The following is a 20,266-nucleotide window of genomic DNA, read 5'->3' on the forward strand; positions in this document are numbered from 1 at the left end:
AAACAGGAGGATAGAGTTATGATCAGACTTGCCAAATGGAGGGTGAGGGAGAGATTTGTATGCATCTCTGTGTGTGGAGTAAAGATGATCTAGAGTTTTTTCACCTCTAGTTGCACAGTTGAGTGCGGCCTTAGTGTCAGCATCGGTTTGTGGTGGTAAATAGACAGCTACAAAAAATATAGATAAAACTCTCTTGGTAAGTATACTGAACAAAAATATAAATGCAACATGCAACAATTTCAACAATTTTACCAAGTTACAGTTCATATAAGGAAATCAGTCAATTGAAATAAATTCATTAGACCCTAATTTATGCATTTCACATGACTGGGAATACAGATATGCATCTGTTGGTCACAAATACCTTGTTTTTTTAAACGTAGGGGCATGGATCAGAAATCCAGCCAGTGTCTGAAGTGTCCACCATTTTCCTCATGCAGCGCGACACCTTCGCATAGAGTGGCTGTTGATTGTGGCCTGTGGAATGATGTCCCACTCCTTTTTAATGGCTCTGCGAAGTTGCTGGATTTTGGCGGGAACTGGAACACGCTGTCTTACACGTTGATCTTGAGCATCCCAAACAGGCTCAATGGGTGACATCGGGCCATGCATTATCATACTGAAACATTAGGTGATGGTGGCAAATGAATGGCATGAAAATGGGCCTCATGATCTCGTCACGATATCGCTGTGCATTCAAATTGCCATCAATAAAATGCAATTGTGTTCGTTGTCCGTAGCTTATGCCTGGCCATACCATAACCCCAATGTCATCATGGGACACTCTGTTCACAACGTTGACACAATAAACTGCTCACCCACACAACGCCATACACGTCTGTGGTTGTGAGGTCAGTTAGACGAACTGACACATTCTCTAAAACAACATTATGGTAGAGAAATTAATATTTAATTATCAGCATGCCACTTGCACGTTCCCTCAAAACTTGCAACATCTGTTGCATTGTGTTTTGTGACAAAACTGCGCATTTTAGAGTGGTCTTTTATGGTCCCCCAGCACAGGGTGCACCTGTGTAATGATCATGTTGTTTAATCAGCTTATTGATTTGCAACATCTGCCAGGTAAATGGATTATCTTGGCAAAGGAGAAATCCTTATTAACAGGGATGTAAACAAATGAGTGCACAAAATTTGAAAGAAATACGCTTTTTTGCGTGTAGAAAATTTCTGGGATGTTTTATTTCAGCTCATGAAACATGGGACCAACACCTTACATGTTGCATTTATATTTTTGTTCAGTGTAGTTTCTCATCAATGGTTTTCATTAGGTTTTCTAACTCAGGCAAGCAGAACCTTGAGACTTCCTTAATATTAGAGATCACGCACCAGCGGTTGTTTTAACAGAGACACACATCACCCCCCTTGAGCTCACCTGATGCTGCTGTTCTGTCCGATGCATAGAAAAAACAGCTAGTCTATTATACGTCCTTGTTCTGCCAAGTTTCCGAAATACATTGGATAATACAGTTCTTTGGGTCCTGTTGATAGGATATTATCGAACGGAGCTTGTCCAGTTTGTTCTCCAGTGATTATACATTTGCCAATAAAACAGAGGGTAGCAGCGGATTATTTACTCGTTGCCATGGTTTCATCAGGGTACCTGCAGGTCGGCCTCTATATGTGAACGACCTGCAGGTCGGCCTCTATATGTGAACGACCTGCAGAAAATGTCCCTTCAATGTTTTGTTGCCTACTGGAGAGCTCGTCTTTGTCTACACCCATTAAGCATCGTTCACATCCTCTTAAGCTTTAGCCCCACCCACCGTTTTAAGTATTCACATGTGAGGTTATGTATTTAACAACCAAAGATTTCAAGACTTTATACAATGGTTTATACAATGGGTGTTTTCGTAAAATTTAGACTGGAATGCCAGAGTGTGCTCTGGGCATTTGGAAACTCAGAGCGTTGTCAGATTGTCCGTTCATAAATTCAGAGCATTTTGCTATCAGAGCATTCAGATTGCACACTAGACACTCTGGCCGAGGAGTAAGGTTGATCCGAGCGTTCTGACTTAAAACTTCTTATGAGCAGGTGGGACGGTAGCGTCCCACCTGGCCAACATCCGGTGAAATCCACGAAAGTCAGAAATAGTGATGTAAAAAATGCCTTACTTTTGATGATCTTCTTCTGTTGGCACTCCAAAAGGTCCCAATTACATAACAAATGGTCCTTTTGTTTGATAATGTCCTTCTTTATATCCATAAAAACTCAGTTTAACTGGCATGCTTCAGTCAATAATCCACCCAGTTTCCCTCCATTAAAATACATACAAAATGAATCCCAAACGTTACTAATAAACTTTTCCAAACAAGTCAAACAACATTTTTTTTTGGGGGGGGGGTTGTTCTCTGGGTTTCGTCTGCCATATTAGTTTGTTATACTCACAGACATAATTTCAGACATGTTTTCTGTCCAAATCTACCAATTATATCCTAGCTTCTGGGCCTGAGTAATAGGCAGTTAGTTTACTTTGTGCACGCTTTTCATCCAGACGTCAAAATACTGCAGTCAACACCCAAACCAACTGGCTAATGTTGGCTAGCTTGCTAGCTACTTCCACACAAATGAGAGAACAGCTCACTGACCATTTTACTCGCCCTAACAGAGCTGGTTAGGCTGTTTTTATGTTATACAGAGCGTCGGTGACTGTAAATGTGTGGCTGGCAACAAATGAATTAGTCTTTTTTGCCAACGTTTACTGACACCGGCCATATTCAACAGGTGTTGACTGTTCGTAAATTTGTCAGTTATTCTGCGCTCTGGTACACTCAGCAGGGATGCAAACTGCTGAGGGCCCATAAAGGTGACACTGTTTTTTGTTGCACTGAAACATGCAAAAAATCTATGTTAGGGGGACATGCAGGTTAACTAATTAAACAACAAAGAATATGATCTACATGATCAGTCTCTGTGTGTAAAATAAAAAGTGGTTAATGTGAACCTAACTCACAGCTAAAAAATGTAAAGCAAGCAATCCAATGTTATTTGTTGTCTAGACTTTACTGCAAATGACACTCAAGTCTTGAGAAAAAGACACTACATTAATATTTCAGTTAGCCATGACAGCCTTTATAATAGAACACTTGTGACCACACACATAAATATTGCACTTGGGAAAAAAAACATAAAGTAGAAATAGAATGAAACAAACAGGCATTCTATTTTGCTCTATTATAGTGGCCACTATAGACATCGATAGTGCACACATGGTGGCCATTATAGACACTATAGACATTGCCTGTGGACATCTGTTCTGCAATGTGCCAGCAAAAGTGAGAAAGAGGGAAAGTGTGTGGTGTTCCTTTCAGCTCTATAGTGGCACCAGCTTAAGCCAGGCCCAGCTCCAGCTACACTTGATCCCTGAATCCACTTGTTTAAAAAGCAACGCCTCATTTCACCTAATTCTCTCAGTCTAAAAAATTAACCATATACTGTAGAGGGAAAACATTAGTTAACAGCTAGTGGTTAGTTTGTTAACATTTCACACAGATTGCCAGGGTCCGTAAGCAACTAACTATGACTTGTGTCGTTATACCAGTTAATACTATGGTGAATTGGTTTGGTTTCAGCTCATGAAGTACACTTCATCACCTTCTCATCCCCGTCTCCGTGGTCAGGCTTCTCACCTGACGTTACCTCTTCGTTATTGTTCAGGGGATGCCCTGCTGTAACTGGCAAGCTGACTTTCCAGAACGCGCACTGATGCTGTAGTAAAATGGTTGTCTCTTCTTTCTTCAGTCACGTGCAGTGCTGCATTCTGTTGTTTTGTAAATGATTGGCTGAGCCTTGGATACAGCCATTTTGCTCCAAACGCGCATCACTCATTTGCTTACAGCCGGTAGTGATCCACCCCCCCCCCCCCCTCCCAAACTTTTCTAATCGGATCTACACGAATCACGTGGATCACCTATTTTGGATTCTAAATGGCGAATTCTGCCGAACAGTGGCAGTTCTACTACATGAAATTTTCCAAAACAGTTGCATTAGATAGGATTACCTACACATACTGACCAGCTCATGTTATAGACAGACAGAAGCATGCTACATGGCAGACCAATCCAAACTCATCTCTCAGCATGTCCAGCCCACGCATTATCTCAGCCAATCATGACTAGCGGGAAGGTTGCTGACTTCTTAGGGCTGAAATCCCGTTAAGGGGATCGATATGACAACAGCCAGTGAAAGTGCAGGGTGCCAAATTCAAAACATCAAAAATCTCATCATTAAAATTCCTCAAACATACATGTATTTTATACCATTTTAACGGTTATCTTGTTGTTAATCCCCCACAGTGTCCGATTTCAAATGTGCTTTTCAGCAAAAGCACCACAAACGATTGTTAGGTCACCACCAAACGACAATAAACACAGCCATTTTTTCCAGCCAAAGATAGCAGTCACAAAAAGCACAAATAGAGATCAAATGAATCACTAATCTTTGATGATCTTCATCAGATGACACTCATATGACATCATGTTACCCAATACATGTATGTTTTGTTTGATATAGTTCATTTATATCAAAATATGAGTTTACATTGGCGCGTTACATTCACTAGTTCCAAAAACATCCAGTGATTTTGCATAGCCACATCATTCAACAAAAATACTCATCGTAAATGTAGATGTTAATACAAGTTATACACATGGAATTATAGATATACCTCTCCTTAATGCAACCGCTGTGTCTGATTTCAAAAAAACTTGACGGAATAAGCAAACCATTCAGTAATCTGGAACGGCGCTCAGAAAAATAGTCAAAATAGACGCCATGTTGGCGTCAACATAAACAAGAAATTACATGATAAATATTCCCTTACCTTTGATGATCTTCATCAGAAAGCACTCCAGGAATCTCAGGTCCACAATAAATGTTTGTTTTGTTCGATAATGTCCGTTGTTTATGTCCAAATACCTTCTTTTGTTAGCGTGTTTGGTATACATATCCAAACGCTCATTCTGGTCAGCGTTACGTCGGACAAAAACTTCAAAAAGTTATATTACAGGTCGAAGAAACATTTCAAACTAAGTACAGAATCAATCATTAGGATGTTTTTAACATATAGCTTCAAAAGAGTTCTAACCGGAGTATTCCTTTGTGTCTTGATGAGTAATGGAACGCAAGTGGATACCATGAGGAATGCGTGTGATCAGAAAATGGCTGAGTGCCAGTCACCTGATACATTCTGCTCTCATTCAGTCCCACAACACAGTAGAAGTCTCATTCAAATGTCTATAGACAGTTGACATCTAGTGGAAGCCCTAGGAAGTGCAACATCATTAATATCTCAAGGGGATTTCAATGGGAACTGTGGTGAATACATATCAAGCTCAGATTTCTCACTTCCTGTTTTAATTTATCCTCAGGATTTTGCCTGCCATATGAGTTCTGTTATACTCACAGACATCATTCAAACAGTTTTAGAAACTTTAGAGTGTTTTCTATTCAATACTAATAATAATATGCATATATTAGCAACTGAGACTGAGGAGCAGGCCATTTACTTTGGGCAACTTATTCATCCAAAGCTACTCAATACTGCCCCCCAGCCATAATAAACCAACTAGGCTCCTATAGCCTCCCGGGTGGCGCAGTGGTTAAGGGTGCTGTACTACAGCGCCAGCTGTGCCATCAGAGACTCTGGGTTTGCGCCCAGGCTCTGTCGTAACTGGCCGTGACAGGGAGGTCCGTGGGGCGACGCACAATTGGCCTAGCGTCGTCCAGGTTAGGGAGGGCTTGGCCGGTAGGGATGTCCTTGTCTCATCGCGCACCAGCGACTCCTGTGGTGGGCCGGGAGTAGTGCGCGCTAACCAAGGTTGCCAGGTGAACGGTGTTTCCTCCGACACATTGGTGCGGCTGGCTTCCGGGTTGGATGCCCGCTGTGTTAAGAATCAGTGCGGCTTGGTTGGGTTGTGTATCGGAGGACGCATGACTTTCAATCTTCGTCTCTCCCGAGCCCGTACGTGAGTTGTAGCGATGAGACAAGATAGTAGCTACTAAAACAATTTGATACCACGAAATTGGAGAGAAAAAGGGGTAAAATAAAATATTTAAATAAAATAAATATATATATATAAAATATTTTCAAAAACTAGGCTCCTAATTTAACAATTGTATTCGTATTTACAGATGGCATACAAGTTTGTTATTACGGCACATGGAAGTTCACATGTTCCGGAAGGCATTTCTGCCAAAAAACACATTTTGATAAAAAATTAACAAGTTTACCTTGAAATGGCTCTCCTGTGAAGTAGTGATGCGCGACATATGCCTACTTTCCTAAAACGAGCCACATATAGCCGTCTCTTTCTCTAGCAAGTGTCTGGGATTAAGGCCTGGTCCGAAATGAGCAGTATGTCCTGTGCCGCCGTCTCATTGAAGTTGAAATCTTCATCCAAGTTGAGGTTAGTGATTGCTGTTCTGATGTCCAGAAGCCCTTTTCACTCATAGGAAACGACTGTGGAAACATTATGTACAAAGCATAATTGTTTACGAGGTCGTAAAAAAGTCAAGTGCCATTCTCATTTCATCTTTCCTTGATTCCTCTCAACCTTTCTCCTCGCCTCCATCTCAAATAATCCCCCTCCTCCCACAAGGACAAAAAGAAAACCCACCCTTGCCTTTCTTGCACTTTTCTTAATAGCTGACTTTGCTGATAGTGAGGAAAGTTTGACTTACTATGACTGTGATATGTGGTTGTCTATACCTTGAGATGAATGCACTAACTTCTAAGTCGCTCTCGATAAGAGTGTCTGCTAAATTACTAAAACGTCAAATGTTTTTAAAACGCATTGGAGAAGGCCAGAGTGGACGAACGTTGGACCTTCTTCTCCAATCTGTTTGGGAAAGAGATAGGACAAGGAATTGTGGAAAGACTAATTGAGATAGGGTCATGTAGGAAGTAAGAACTATCTACTCCCATTTCTTTCATCTTTCACCATTCACCATCCCTTAACCTGACAGAATGATTATTATAGCATTGTCATCCTAGATAAGCACATACAGTTGAAGTCGGAAGTTTACATACACCTTAGAAAAATGCATTTAAAACTCAGTTTTTCACAATTCCTGACATTTAATCCTAGTAAAAATTCCCTGTCTTAGGTCAGTTAGGATCACCACTTTATTGTAAGAATGTGAAATGTCAAAATAATAGTAGAGAGAATGATTTATTTAAACTTTTATTACTTTCATCACATTCCCAGTAGGTCAGAAGTTTACATACACTCAATTAGTATTTGGTAGCATTGCCTTTAAATTGTTTAACTTGGGTCAAACGTTTTGGGTAGCCTTCCATAAGCATCCCACAATAAGTTGGGGGAATTTTGGCCCCTTCCTCCTGACAGAGCTGGTGTAGCTGAGTCAGGTTTGTAGGCCTCCTTGCTCGCACACGCTTTTTCAGTTCTGCCCAAAAATGTTCTATGGGATTGAGGTTAGGGCTTTGTGATGGCCACTCCAATACCTTCACTTGTTGTCCTAAGCCATTTTGCCACAACTTTGGAAGTATGCTTGGGGTCATTGTCCATTTGGAAGACCCATTTGCAACCAAGCTTTAACTTCCTGACTGATGTCTTGAGATGTTGCTTCAATATATCCACATAATTTTCCTCCCCCGTTGATGCTATCTATTTTGTGAAGTGCACCAGTCCCTCCTGCTGCAAAGCACCCCCACAACATGTTGCTGCCACCCCCGTGCTTCACGTTTGGGATGGTGTTCTTCGGCTCTTCGGATGGTGTTCTTCCTCCCCCTTTTTCCTCCAAACATAACGATGGTCATTATGGCCAAACATTTCTATTTATGTTTCATCAGACCAGAGGACATTTCTCCAAAAAGTATGATGTCCCCATGTGCAGTTGCAAACCGTAGTCTGTCTTGTTCATGGTGGTTTTGGAGCAGTGGCTTCTTCCTTGCTGAGCGGCCTTTCAGGTTATGTCGATATAGGACTTGTTTTACTGTGGATATAGATACGTTTGTACCTGTTTCCTCCAGCATTTTCACAAGGAACTTTGCAGTTGTTCTGGGATTGATTTGCACTTTTCGCACCAAAGTACATTAATATCTTGGAGACAGAACGCGTCTCCTTCCTGAGCGATATGACGGCTGCGTGGTCCCATGGTGTTTATACTTGCGTACTATTGTTTGTACAGATGAACGTGGTACCTTCAGGCATTTAGTAATTGCTCCCAAGGATGAACCAGACTTGTGGAGGTCTACAATTTGGAAATTTGAAAAAAATCTCAATTCTTTTTTTTGTTGATTTTCCCATGATGTCAAGCAAAGAGGCACTGAGTTTGAAGGTAGGCCTTGAAATACATCCTCAGGTACACCTTCAATTGACTCAAATGATGTCAATTATCAGAAGCTTCTAAAGCCATGGCATATTTTCTGGAATTTTCCAAGCTGTTTAAAGGCACAGTCAATTTAGTGTATGTAAACTTCTGACCCACTGGAATTGTGGTACAGTCAATTTTAAGTGAAATAATCTGTCTGTAAACAATTGTTGGAAATATTACTTGTGTCATGCACAAAGTAGATGTCCTAACCAGCTTGCCAAAACTATAGTTTGTTAACAAGAAATTTGTGGAGTGGTTGAAAAATGTTTTTTTTGATGACTCCAACCTAAGTGTATGTAAACTTCCGACTTCAACGGTATCTATGGCTGTGACTGTTTGCAATGTATTTTACATCGCTCACTCTCTTTCTTTCTTTCGTCCTTTCTTTTCTAACCCTAACACCAGGTATCCTGGAGTGGCCATTCTGGACCAAACTGGTGGTGGTAGCCATCGGCTTCACTGGCGGCCTGGTCTTCATGTACATCCAGTGTAAAGTCTACATCCAGCTGTGGCGAAGACTCAAGGCCTACAACCGGGTGATCTACGTCCAGAATCGCCCGGAGACGTGTAAAAAGCAGATGTTGGAGAAGCCTCCCCTCATGGAGCCCAATGTGGAGCACAAGGAGGCTCTGGCCCCCACCCAGTCAGACACAAACTCCTCCCAGTACACAGAGACAGAAGACTACAGTATGGAAGTGCTCCATGTCTGACCGACATATACACACATACAGGGACACACCATGTCTGACCCACATATACACACATACAGGGACACACCATGTCTGACCCACATATACACACATACAGGGATACACCATGTCTGACCCACATATACACACATGCAGGGACACACCATGTCTGACCCACATATACACACATACAGGGATACACCATGTCTGACCCACATATACACACATACAGGGACACACCATGTCTGACCCACATATACACACATACAGGGATACACCATGTCTGACCCACATATACACACATACAGGGACACACCATGTTTGACCCACATATACACACATACAGGGACAAACCATGTCTGACCAACATACAAGGCATTCAGAAAGTATTTAAATACCTTGACTTTTTCCACATTTTTTTACGTGACATACTTGTTCTAAAATGGATTAAATTGATTTCCCCCTCATCAATCTACACACAATACCAGATAATGACAAAGCAAAATCAGGTTTTTAGAAATTTTTGCAATTGTATATAAAAAAACAGAAATATCACATTTACATAAGTATTCAGACCCTTTACTCAGTACTTTGTTGATGTATCTTTTGCAGCGATTACAGCCTTGAGTCTTGTTGGGTATGATGCTACAAGCTTGACACACCTGTATTTGGGGAGTTTATACCCTTCCTCTCTGTAGATCCTTCAAGGTTGGATGGGAAGCGTCGCTGCACAGCTATTTTCAGGTCTCTCCAGAGATGTTTGATCGGGTTGAAGTACGGGCTCTGGCTGGGCCACTCAATGATATTAAGAGACTTGTCCCGAAGTCACTCCTGCATTGTCTTGGCTGTGTGCTTAGGGTCGTTGTCCTGTTGGAAGGTGAACCTTCGCCCCAGTCTGAGGTCCTGAGTGCTCTGGAGCAGTTTTTCATGAAGGATCTCTCTGTACCGTTCCGTTCATCTTTCCCTCATTCCTGACGGGTCTCGTCTGTCCCTGCCGCTGAAAAACATCCCCACAGCATGATGCTGCCACCACCATACTTCACCATAGGGATGGTGCCAGGTTTCCTCAAGAGTTCAATCTTAGTTTCATCAGACCAGAGAATCTTGTTTCTTTTGGTCTGAGAGTCCTTTAGGTACCTTTTGGCAAACTTCAAGTGGGCTATCATGTGCCTTTTACTGAGGAGTGGCTTCCGTCTGGCCACTCTACCATAAAAGCCTGATTGGTGGAGTGCTGCAGAGATGGTTTGTTCTTCTGGAAGGTTCTCCCATCTACACAGAGGAACTCTGGAGCTCTGTCAGAGTGACCATCGGGTTCTTGTTCACCTCCCTGACCAAGGCTCTTCTCCCCCGATTGCTTAGTTTAGCTGGGCGGCCAGCTCTAGGAAGAGTCTTGGTGGATCCAAACTTCTTCCATTTAAGAATGATGGAGGCTACTGTGTTCTTGGAGACCTTCAATGCTGCAGACATTTTTTGGTACCCTTCCCCAGATCTGTGCCTGGACACAATCCTGTCTCGGAATTTTACGGACAATTCCTTCGAACTCATGGCTTTTTTTTGCTATGACATGCACTATCAACTCTGTGTCCTTTTATAAACCAGTTATTTGACTTTACAAATCATGTCCAATCAATTGAATGTACCACAAGTGGACTTCATTCAAGTTGTATAGACAGCTCAAGGATGATCAATGGAAACAGGATGCACCTGAGCTCAATTTCGATTCTCATAGCAAAGGGTCAGAATACTTATGTAAATAAGATGTTTTTTATTTTTAATACATTTGCTAACATTTCTAAAAACCTGTTTTCACTTTATGGGGTATTGTGTGTAGATTAATAAGAATTAAAATTCCTTTAATGTATTTACTATCTCATCTCTGTACCCAACACATGCAATTATCTGTAAGGTCTCTGTCGAGCAGTGCATTTCAAACACAGATTCAACCATTTTGCCTCATAAAGAATTTCACCAATTGGTGAGGGGTGGCAGGGTAGCCTAGTGGTTAGAGCGTTGGACTAGTAACCGGAAGGTTTCAAGTTCAAACCCCCGAGCTGACAAGGTACAAATCTGTCGTTCTACTCCTGAACAGGCAGTTAACCCACTGTTCCTAGGCCGTCATTGAAAATAAGAATTTGTTCTTAACTGACTTGCCAAGTTAAATAAAGGTAAAAAAAAATCAAAACAGACATTGAATATCCCTTTGAACATGGTGAAGTTATGAATTACACTTTTTATGGTGTATCAATACACCCAGTCACTACAAAGTTAAAGGCGTCCTTTTTAACTCAGTTGCCTGAGAGGAAGGAAACCGCTCAGAGATTTCACCATGAGGCCAATGGTGACTTTAAAAAAGTTACAGAGTTTAATGGCTGTGACAGGAGAAAACTGAGGATGAATCAACAACATTGTAGTTACTCCACAATACTTATCTGATTGACAGAGCAAAAAGAAAGAAGCCTGTACAGTATAAAAAATATTCCATAACATGCTGTTTGCAACAAGGTACTAACTAAAGTAATATTGCAGAAAATGTGGCAGAGCAATTAACTTGTTATGTTTGGGGCAAATCCAATACAATACATTACTGAGTACCACTCTTCATATTTTCAAGCATAGTGGTGGCTGCATCATGTTATGGGTATTCTTGTTATTGTTAAGGATGGGGGGTTTTACAGGATAAAAAACAATGGAATGGAGATAAGCACAGGCAAAATCCTAGAGAAAAACCTGGGATAGTCTGCTTTCCACCAGACACTGGGAGATGAATTCACCTTTCAGCAGGACAATAACCAAAACACAAGGCCAAACCTACACTGGAGTTGCTTTCCAAGATGACAGTGAATGTTCCTGAGTGGCTGAGTTACAGTTCTGACTTATATCCACTTTAAAATCTATGGCATGACCTGAAAATGGTTGTCTAGCAATGATCAACAACCAATTTGACAGAGCTTGATACATTTTTTAAATAGAAATGGGCAAATGTTGCACAATCCAGGTGTGGAAAGCTCTTAGAGACTTACATAGAAGACTCACAGCTGTAATCACTGCCAAAGGTGCTTCTACAAAGTATTGACTCAGGGGTGTGAATAGTTATGTAAATGAGAGATTTCTGTATTTCATGTTTTTGATTTGTCATTATGGGGTATTGTGTGTAGATGGGTGAGAAAAAAACATATTTAATGCATTATGAATTCAGGCTGTAACAAAATGTGGAATAAGCCAAGAGGTATGAATACTGACACACAGGGACACACCATCTCTGACCTACGAATACACATGAAAAGGGACGCATCATGTCTGACCAACGTATATAAACATACACATGAATGCCACAGGAGGATGGTGGCACCTTAATTGGGGAGGACAGGGTTGTGGTAATGGCTGGAATGGAATCATTTGAATGGTATCAAACACATGGTTTGGTACCATTCCATTCACTCTGTTCCAGCCATTATTATGAACCGTCCTCCCCTCAGCAGCCTCCACTGATCAGCGCACAGAGTGATACACACATACACGCAGATATACAAAAGACTATAGTATGGATGTTCTCCTGAGGTGTGACCATCCCACCCTGACCCCACTGTCTCCACACCGTCTAAGACAGGACTACGGACCAACAACCCTCCTTCTTTTTCCCAGGACTTTCTCCACTGGGGCCCGATGAGCCCATAGACACCTCTATCTCTCTCTCTCTCGCTATATATATATACACACACACACACACACACACACACACACACACACACACACACACACACACACACACACACACACACACACACACACACACACACACACACACACACACACACACACACACACACACACACAGGTGAACTTACTCTGCTTCAGAGGTTTCAGTGTTTCTGTTTCGTTGTTTGTTTGTTAGCTTGTATGTTTGGTTTATTGGTTGTACTTCCTGTGAGTCGTGGGCTAAAGCGCCGCCGGATCTCTGGAACATTCTAGAACACTTTGGAACATTTTGGAACATTGAACATTCCAACTACTGCCACCATACCGCTGACAGCAGAGAGCCCGCTAAGGTCTACATGCCCGCCCCTCTGGGTTTGGGTCTGTACTGGTCTGGACCAGATCAGACCGGATCGTACTGGATTGTATCGGATCTGACCATGCATTGAAGCACTTTTTAGTTCCCACCAACATCCCTCTCAACCCTTTTATCTTTTAATATGAGTCAAGTTCTTTATAGTATATCCCAGCAAACAGAGGACATCTCTAGGACATTAAGCGATGTTCCCATTAGGTTCTTTTTAGGGTTTCAGCAAGACGTTATCCATAAGGGGACATCAGTGCAGGTCCCGGTTTGGTCGCAGTGTAACGTTATAGTACGTTTTTTTTAATGTCCACTAGGGAACTTTATGAACAGGTTCCTGTTTGGTTCTGGCAACTGGGAACTAAACAGAACCTCCACAGGACCATGACGCAATGTCTTAACAACCATGTCGTGATGTTCCCGGGAAGTCCTAAGGACACATTCATGTTTGCAGTATAAATGTGGGAAATTATACAGAAACAAAAACAGGAAGATTTATGGAAAAATCTTTTGTTTTATATTTGATATTTCTGTCCAACACACAGACACATACACACCTGCCCTCCCTTGGATGACAAAAAAGGAATCGAGAAAAGCAATGAATGATGGGGGGAATGGAATTTTGCCAAAATGTTTGTTTCCCTTTTCATCTAGAAGAACAAACACTGAAAGTCATTGCTATATATGGTCTACTGGTTATTCTGGGTTTTTACATCTTGTTTGGGTTGGGTTGGTACAATATTGATACAGCGTTGATACAACCAAAACACAACGTTGGGATAACATCAGATCCAGCCATCCACCTGACATTACCTCCTTCTACCATTGGAACTCTTTAAAGGCTCTGAGAAGAATGTAACGTTTTTAAAACCATTTTCTACCAACCATTCAGTCACAGGAAATTGCTAGATAATCTCCCATGTCAGTCATCATCTTAACATGACCTTTGGAAAACCAACCAATCAGTCATGTTTTTTCTATTGTGTGAATTATACAGTACTTCTGGTATTCCATGTGCAGTTTTTAATAATAATCTGTTGTTAATTATGTTGGTGTAATCATGGGTTTTATGATGCCTTGAGGAAGCTACAGCTTGCTATATTTAGACTGTTATCTCATCCTGTCATCCTCCTCTCCTCTCTTCCCAAGGCAGTTTATAGTGGGCCAATTGACTTCTTTGATCACACTGATAATGATAATGTAGATGGATAATGCAGATGGCATTATTAAAATCATCAAAAATTACATAAGATTATATTAATTTGATCACTGGCTGGCTGTGTATTTCCTCCAATGAGATGTCCAGAGGCAGAAGGCATGGAGTACAGGGCCTATTATTATGAGACTGGTTTACCAGGCCTCTATTGGTTGACCTGGACTCTACTGGTTGACCTGGTCTCTACTGGTTTACCTGGCCTCTATTGGTTGACCAGGCCTCTATTGGTTGACCTGGACTCTACTGGTTGACCTGGTCTCTACTGGTTTACCTGGCCTCTATTGGTTGACCAGGCCTCTATTGGTTGACCTGTCTCTACTGGTTTACCTGGCCTCTATTGGTTGACCAGGCCTCTATTGGTTGACCTGTACTCTATTGGTTGACCAGGCCTCTATTGGTTTACCTGGCCTCTATTGGTTGACCTGGCCTCTATTGGTTGACCTGGCCTCTATTGGTTGACCAGGCCTCCATTGTTTGACCTGGTTCTCTACTGGTTTACCTGGCCTCTATTGGTTGACCTGGACTCTATTGGTTGACCAGGCCTCTATTGGTTGACCAGACCTCTAATGGTTGACCTGGACTCTACTGGTTTACCTGCCATGGTATATTGCTTGTTTGTTTTTCGCTCTATGATTCTATGAAAAGAGCTATAGAAATGTAATAAATTATTATTAATGCTGATCCTATTTTTACTATGGTGATGAGTGTGAGTAGGTTATACTGTAGCCTAGTTGTACACATACAGTGGGGCAAAAAAGTATTTAGTCAGCCACAAATTGTGCAAGTTCTCCCACTTAAAAATATGTGAGAGGCCTGTAATTTTCATCATAGGTACACTTCAACTATGACAGACAAAATGAGATTTTTTTTCTCTCCAGAAAATCACATTGTAGGATTTTTAATGAATTTATTTGCAAATTATGGTGGAAGCCACTCCTGCTGTACAGTCAGTTATTGAGACTCCGGTGTGAGAGAGAGACAAACACCTGATACAGAGACCTGCAACACAACATAAAGTTTTTCAGTCGAGCCAAAGTCTCTATTGCACAGTCAGACAACCTTCCCTTTCTAAGTTACAATGATCAGTCCCTAACCCACCTGTTGTTTGAATAATCATTATTCGATTTAACTTGATGTATCGTTCTTTCTCACATCTGGCATAATGAGGCTTTGATTAGACACATTTATACATTTTTCGATTTCATTTTTCCAAAAGTAATGTCTAATGCTTCTCTCCAGTAAAGTTGCCATATGTTGACAATAGAGACACTTGTTTCACAGAGCCAAAACCTTACGTTGTCATCAATGATATCAGGCAAATGTAACTTGGTAAGAGTCTAATATAGTGTCAAATTCAATCTGCGCAGAATTGCAAGAACATGATTTCTTGACTTAATTACAATACTAAAATCTAAATGCTGAGCAGTGACAGAACATGAACGTGTACAATTGGAACCGTCAGCAGAGCAGTTTGTCGGTGAGGAGCCAACTGGGTCACCATCTAGTGTTTGGAGTAGGGAAGTGCAGTCTGAACACGGGTGTTGTGGTTTCCTCAAGGCAACACTGTGTTTTGGGCTTACAATCTGTTGTAAGTGCTTTTGTATCTGTGGGTGAACAGCAATGCCAGGGTCCTCTCTGACCTTTTACAACCATTCCAGCAAACACACATTTTTATCAACAGTTTATTTGATACTAGTGTAAACATACACACGACAACAACAGAGGTCCAACCATGACACTTACAATGACGACAAACAAAACCAAAATCAGCATTGTTCTTTCAACATCTGATTTCCTGTCATGTAAAGCCCCATTGTATTCTGGGATTTGGTGTCTTAATTTGTATAGAAGTTGGGATTAGAGTTGTGGGTGACAGGTAGCATAGTGGCTAGAGCGTTGGGCCAGCAACTGAAAGGTTGCTGGTTAGAATACCTGAACCGACAAGGTGAAAAATCTGTATGTGTCCTTGAGCAAGGCACTTAACCCTAATTAGCTCCAGGGGCGCTTTACTACTATGGCTGACCCTGTAAAACAACACATTTCATTTCACCTACCTGGTGTATGACAATGAAACGTTTTTTTTTGTATTTGAGAATCATGTTTGGTTATAAAGGGCCTCATGCTTTCTCAGAACCACACACAGATATGTATTAATACATATTACTATTGTATTATACTGCTGTGAACTCACACAGTCCTCTGTACGGTGTACATTTTAGGACACCCTCACACAGTCCTCTGTACGGTGTACATTTTAGGACACCCTCACACAGTCCTCTGTACGGTGTACATTTTAGGACACCCTCACACAGTCCTCTGTACGGTGTACATTTTAGGACACCCTCACACAGTCCCCAAGATGCTCTTTACGATAAGACAGAAAAAGTGCAATTACCTTAGCTGACCTGGTCAATTCTCTAGTACTGTCGCTCTCATCCAGAGGTTGACTCTCTGGAGACATGATGATTATTTCTACATTTTCTGTGTGGTATTTATTATTTTTAAGAAAAATATTTGTTTGCATCAAAAGAGACCCCTTCAAATTGTGATTTTATTCAACTAATACTAGCAGTACCCAACTCCAGTTGAGCTTTCCTTCTGGAAACCAATTTCACCTCTGTGTGTTCTCCTGTACATTCCTTTTCACACTGTTTTAGTTATTGTTGGATTCAAGACTCTTTGAAAGGGAGTGGTAATACACTGATGCCAGGCTTAAAGTAAACCACACTGTGCTTGGCGTTTAAAGGTCATTTACTCTTAAGTCGACGTCTATAGTTCTACCCTCCATAAGTTATTCAACCTGCATTTACAACCTCTGCTTTTACCCGATCAATACAATGGATACAAATGATACATCCGTTTATTTTAGTCAGAGAATTATTGAGATTTTCAAATATTAACATTTACATGATTGATAAATTAATTGAAATTATAGATTTTATGATGATGTATAGCTGGCTCCTATAATTCTCTCTTTGAGAGAACATACTTGTTGACTTGTTGATGTTGACCTTTCATGTTTCACCTCAGACTTTTATGTACAGGGCTTTGCTTAGCTATTTGATGAGAACAGTTTTTACTGCCAAGCTCTATAATAACTTTGTAACAGCGCCCCTCCATTTTCCTCAGCATTTGCACAATTCTGGCAACTTTCCCCAAATTCCAGCCTTTTCCAGATGTCCCGGTTGGAATATTCACAGATTTCTGGAAAACCTTACCATTTTGGGAAAGTTCCTGGAATACTGAAACCCCTAAACCATACTGTGTAACATTACTCTGGCAGAGGTCTGTCTGTTCATTCAAAGTCATTTAACATGTAAGAGAACACGCATTTCTCCTGCTGAACATATGTAGCTTCAACAGCCATTCATTAAGGAAAGCCGTTACGTCCCCCATCATCAAAATAATAACCCTTGTGCTGAGAAAGTGTTACTTGCATAAAACTACAGTGCTTTACTACTGACTGGACTTGAACATAAGACTGTTTCCCTCCTTCATATATCATTCCACATGTTTGTCTGTGAGTTTACCTTTCAATAGTAACTGTATAGAATTTTGGTAAGAAAAAAATTACTTATGTTTAAAAAAAAAAAAATATTGATGTGTTTTGATTTGTTTCATTTCCCATGTTTGAATAAAGTATGTAGATTGAAAAACCAACCAAATAAAAATGAAAACCTTTAAACGGTTTGTTATTATGAATACCGGAATGTCTTTCATTTTAGCTTGTGAATATGCGTCTCGTATACTGTCATTGTCACCAACAGTTTTACAATAATATAAGGATAAATATAAAAGCACATTTTGAGAATTTTTATTTGACATTTGAATTGTACAACAATGATGATTCACTTTCTGTTTCTAAAAATCGCTGGCAAAAAAAGATGAATTGCATCAGTGGGTATGTGCTTATCATAGCACAATATACATACAGCACTGTGTGTAAGAAACAACACCATAAACCACTGTTCACAATATCTCCCTCCATCACTCCCTCGCTCTGGCTCCCATCCTTCCTCTCACCCTCCTCCATCCCTCTCTCAGACAGCCACACTGTTAGGGATGCGGTCAGGAGAGAAGTAGTAGTAGGGTAGTTTCTTGCCTTCGTTGCGGATCTTGATGACACTGCTGACCTCTGCCAGTCTCTTCCTGAACAACTCCATGGCCTCCTTCACAGGCTTCTCTATGAAGTGCTCGTCTGGGTACATCCCCAGGAACAGCTGGGGGGGAGAGAGAGAGAGGTTGGAGGGCATTCTTTAACATTCAGAATAAAAGCAGACAAACGTGTGTGTGTGTGCATGTGTGTCTTATGTGTGTGAGTGTGTGTGTTGTGTGTTGTGTGTGGTGTGTTTACTTCATTCTCCTGGAACTGACTAAGGGCCCAGACAGCCCCTAGGTGCCAGCAGGACCGGCCGCGGTCAGGGAGACTCTCGATGATGAACTTCACATCTACCACCCCCTTCTGTGTGGGAGGGGGCTTCCGCATGGTGGGGGGCGCGTTGGGGATCCACGAGCACCAGTCATACTGAAATCCACAGAGTAGGCAGACATTAACATCTAAGGGAAGCTAGGTGGTGCTCTCGTATGATGACACAGTGGATTGTGCAGTCAGATGGAACAGAGTGAATAATCGTTTTAACGTCATAGATGTAGCCGGTGGTAACTTGTGGAATAGATACCGTCTGGAATGCGGTTTTAACCAATCAGCATTCAGGATTAGACCCACCCATTGAATAATGCGGACCAATTGTCCAAAGCCTTCCTGACTAAATAACCTACCAGAGGGAATCATACCTGTCTAAAGCCTACCATACAAAATCTAACCAAAGCTTGGATTCAATCAGATCGAGCATTGACCAGCCTTATCCAGCGTTGGCCGACATCTGTATAGCAAATGTTTTGGCGGTGTTGGGGGTAACAGCGGTATGAGCTGACATATCGGTGAGCGGCTACTCTTGTGTGTCACGAATCGCTTCCTTTATAATCTTACTCCGGTAGAAGTTACAAACCACTCCCTAAAGATTCCTACTGAGTTAGAAGTTACAAACCACTCCCTAAAGATTCCTACTGAGTTAGAAGTTACAAACCACTCCCTAAAGATTCCTACTGAGTTAGAAGTTACAAACCACTCCCTAAAGATTCCTACTGAGTTAGAAGTTACAAACCACTCCCTAGAGATTCCTACTGAGTTAGAAGTTACAAACCACTCCCTAAAGATTCCTACTGAGTTAGAAGTTACAAACCACTCCCTAAAGATTCCTACTGAGTTAGAAGTTACAAACCACTCCCTAAAGATTCCTACTGAGTTAAAGTTAAAAACCACCCCCTAAAGATTCCTACTGAGTTAGAAGTTACAAACCACTCCCTAAAGATTCCTACTGAGTTAGAAGTTACAAACCACTCCCTAAAGATTCCTACTGAGTTAGAAGTTATAAACCACTACCTAAAGATTCCTACTGAGTTAGAAGTTACAAACCACTCCCTAAAGATTCCTACTGAGTTAGAAGTTACAAACCTACAGTTACACCGCCAAAACAACGCTATGCAGATGTCAATCTGATTGAATCTAGCCCTAAATGTTACCTGTCCGAAGTTGACAGCAGCATGGTGAGCAGAGGCAGTGAAGATGATGACAGTCAGGTACTCCGTGAGATCCTCACGTGTCTTCAGGGATTTGGGAAACTCTGCAGAAAAGGTTTCCATATAATCCAATCCAATCCAATCTCATGTTATTTGTCACATGCTTCATAAACAACAGGTGAATACCAACAGTGAAATGTTTACATACGTGTCTTTTTCCAACAATGCAGAGTTAAATATAAAAATTTAAAATAAATAGTGACATTAAATGACTCCTTGTCATTTTATTTATTTATTTTAAACTTAATTTAACTAGGAAAGTCAGTTAAGAACTAATTCTTATTTACAATGACAGCCTACAACAGACA

General features: G+C 41.2%; 2 protein-coding genes across 3 annotated transcripts in view; one reads left to right on the plus strand and one right to left on the minus strand.

Moving 5' to 3' along the window:
- LOC135511178 (E3 ubiquitin-protein ligase MARCHF8-like) overlaps nucleotides 1-18,020 on the plus strand; it is a 169,559-nt gene extending 151,539 nt beyond the window's left edge. For both annotated transcript variants that reach the window (XM_064932788.1, XM_064932789.1), the window contains one exon: nucleotides 8,762-18,020. In XM_064932788.1, the coding sequence (XP_064788860.1) occupies nucleotides 8,762-9,066 (305 nt within the window). In that variant the 3' untranslated portion in view covers nucleotides 9,067-18,020. The remainder of the gene's footprint in view (nucleotides 1-8,761) is intronic.
- A 96-nt stretch (nucleotides 18,021-18,116) lies between these two features.
- LOC135511177 (polyunsaturated fatty acid 5-lipoxygenase-like) overlaps nucleotides 18,117-20,266 on the minus strand; it is a 34,685-nt gene continuing 32,535 nt past the window's right edge. The window contains exons 12-14 of the mRNA XM_064932782.1: nucleotides 19,902-20,002; nucleotides 18,673-18,843; nucleotides 18,117-18,538 (exon numbers count right to left, since the gene is read on the minus strand). Of these exons, the coding sequence (XP_064788854.1) occupies nucleotides 18,359-18,538; nucleotides 18,673-18,843; nucleotides 19,902-20,002 (452 nt within the window). The 3' untranslated portion in view covers nucleotides 18,117-18,358. The remainder of the gene's footprint in view (nucleotides 18,539-18,672; nucleotides 18,844-19,901; nucleotides 20,003-20,266) is intronic.

Source organism: Oncorhynchus masou, chromosome 23 (assembly GCF_036934945.1).
Source record: "Oncorhynchus masou masou isolate Uvic2021 chromosome 23, UVic_Omas_1.1, whole genome shotgun sequence".
NCBI classification, from domain to species: domain Eukaryota; kingdom Metazoa; phylum Chordata; class Actinopteri; order Salmoniformes; family Salmonidae; genus Oncorhynchus; species Oncorhynchus masou.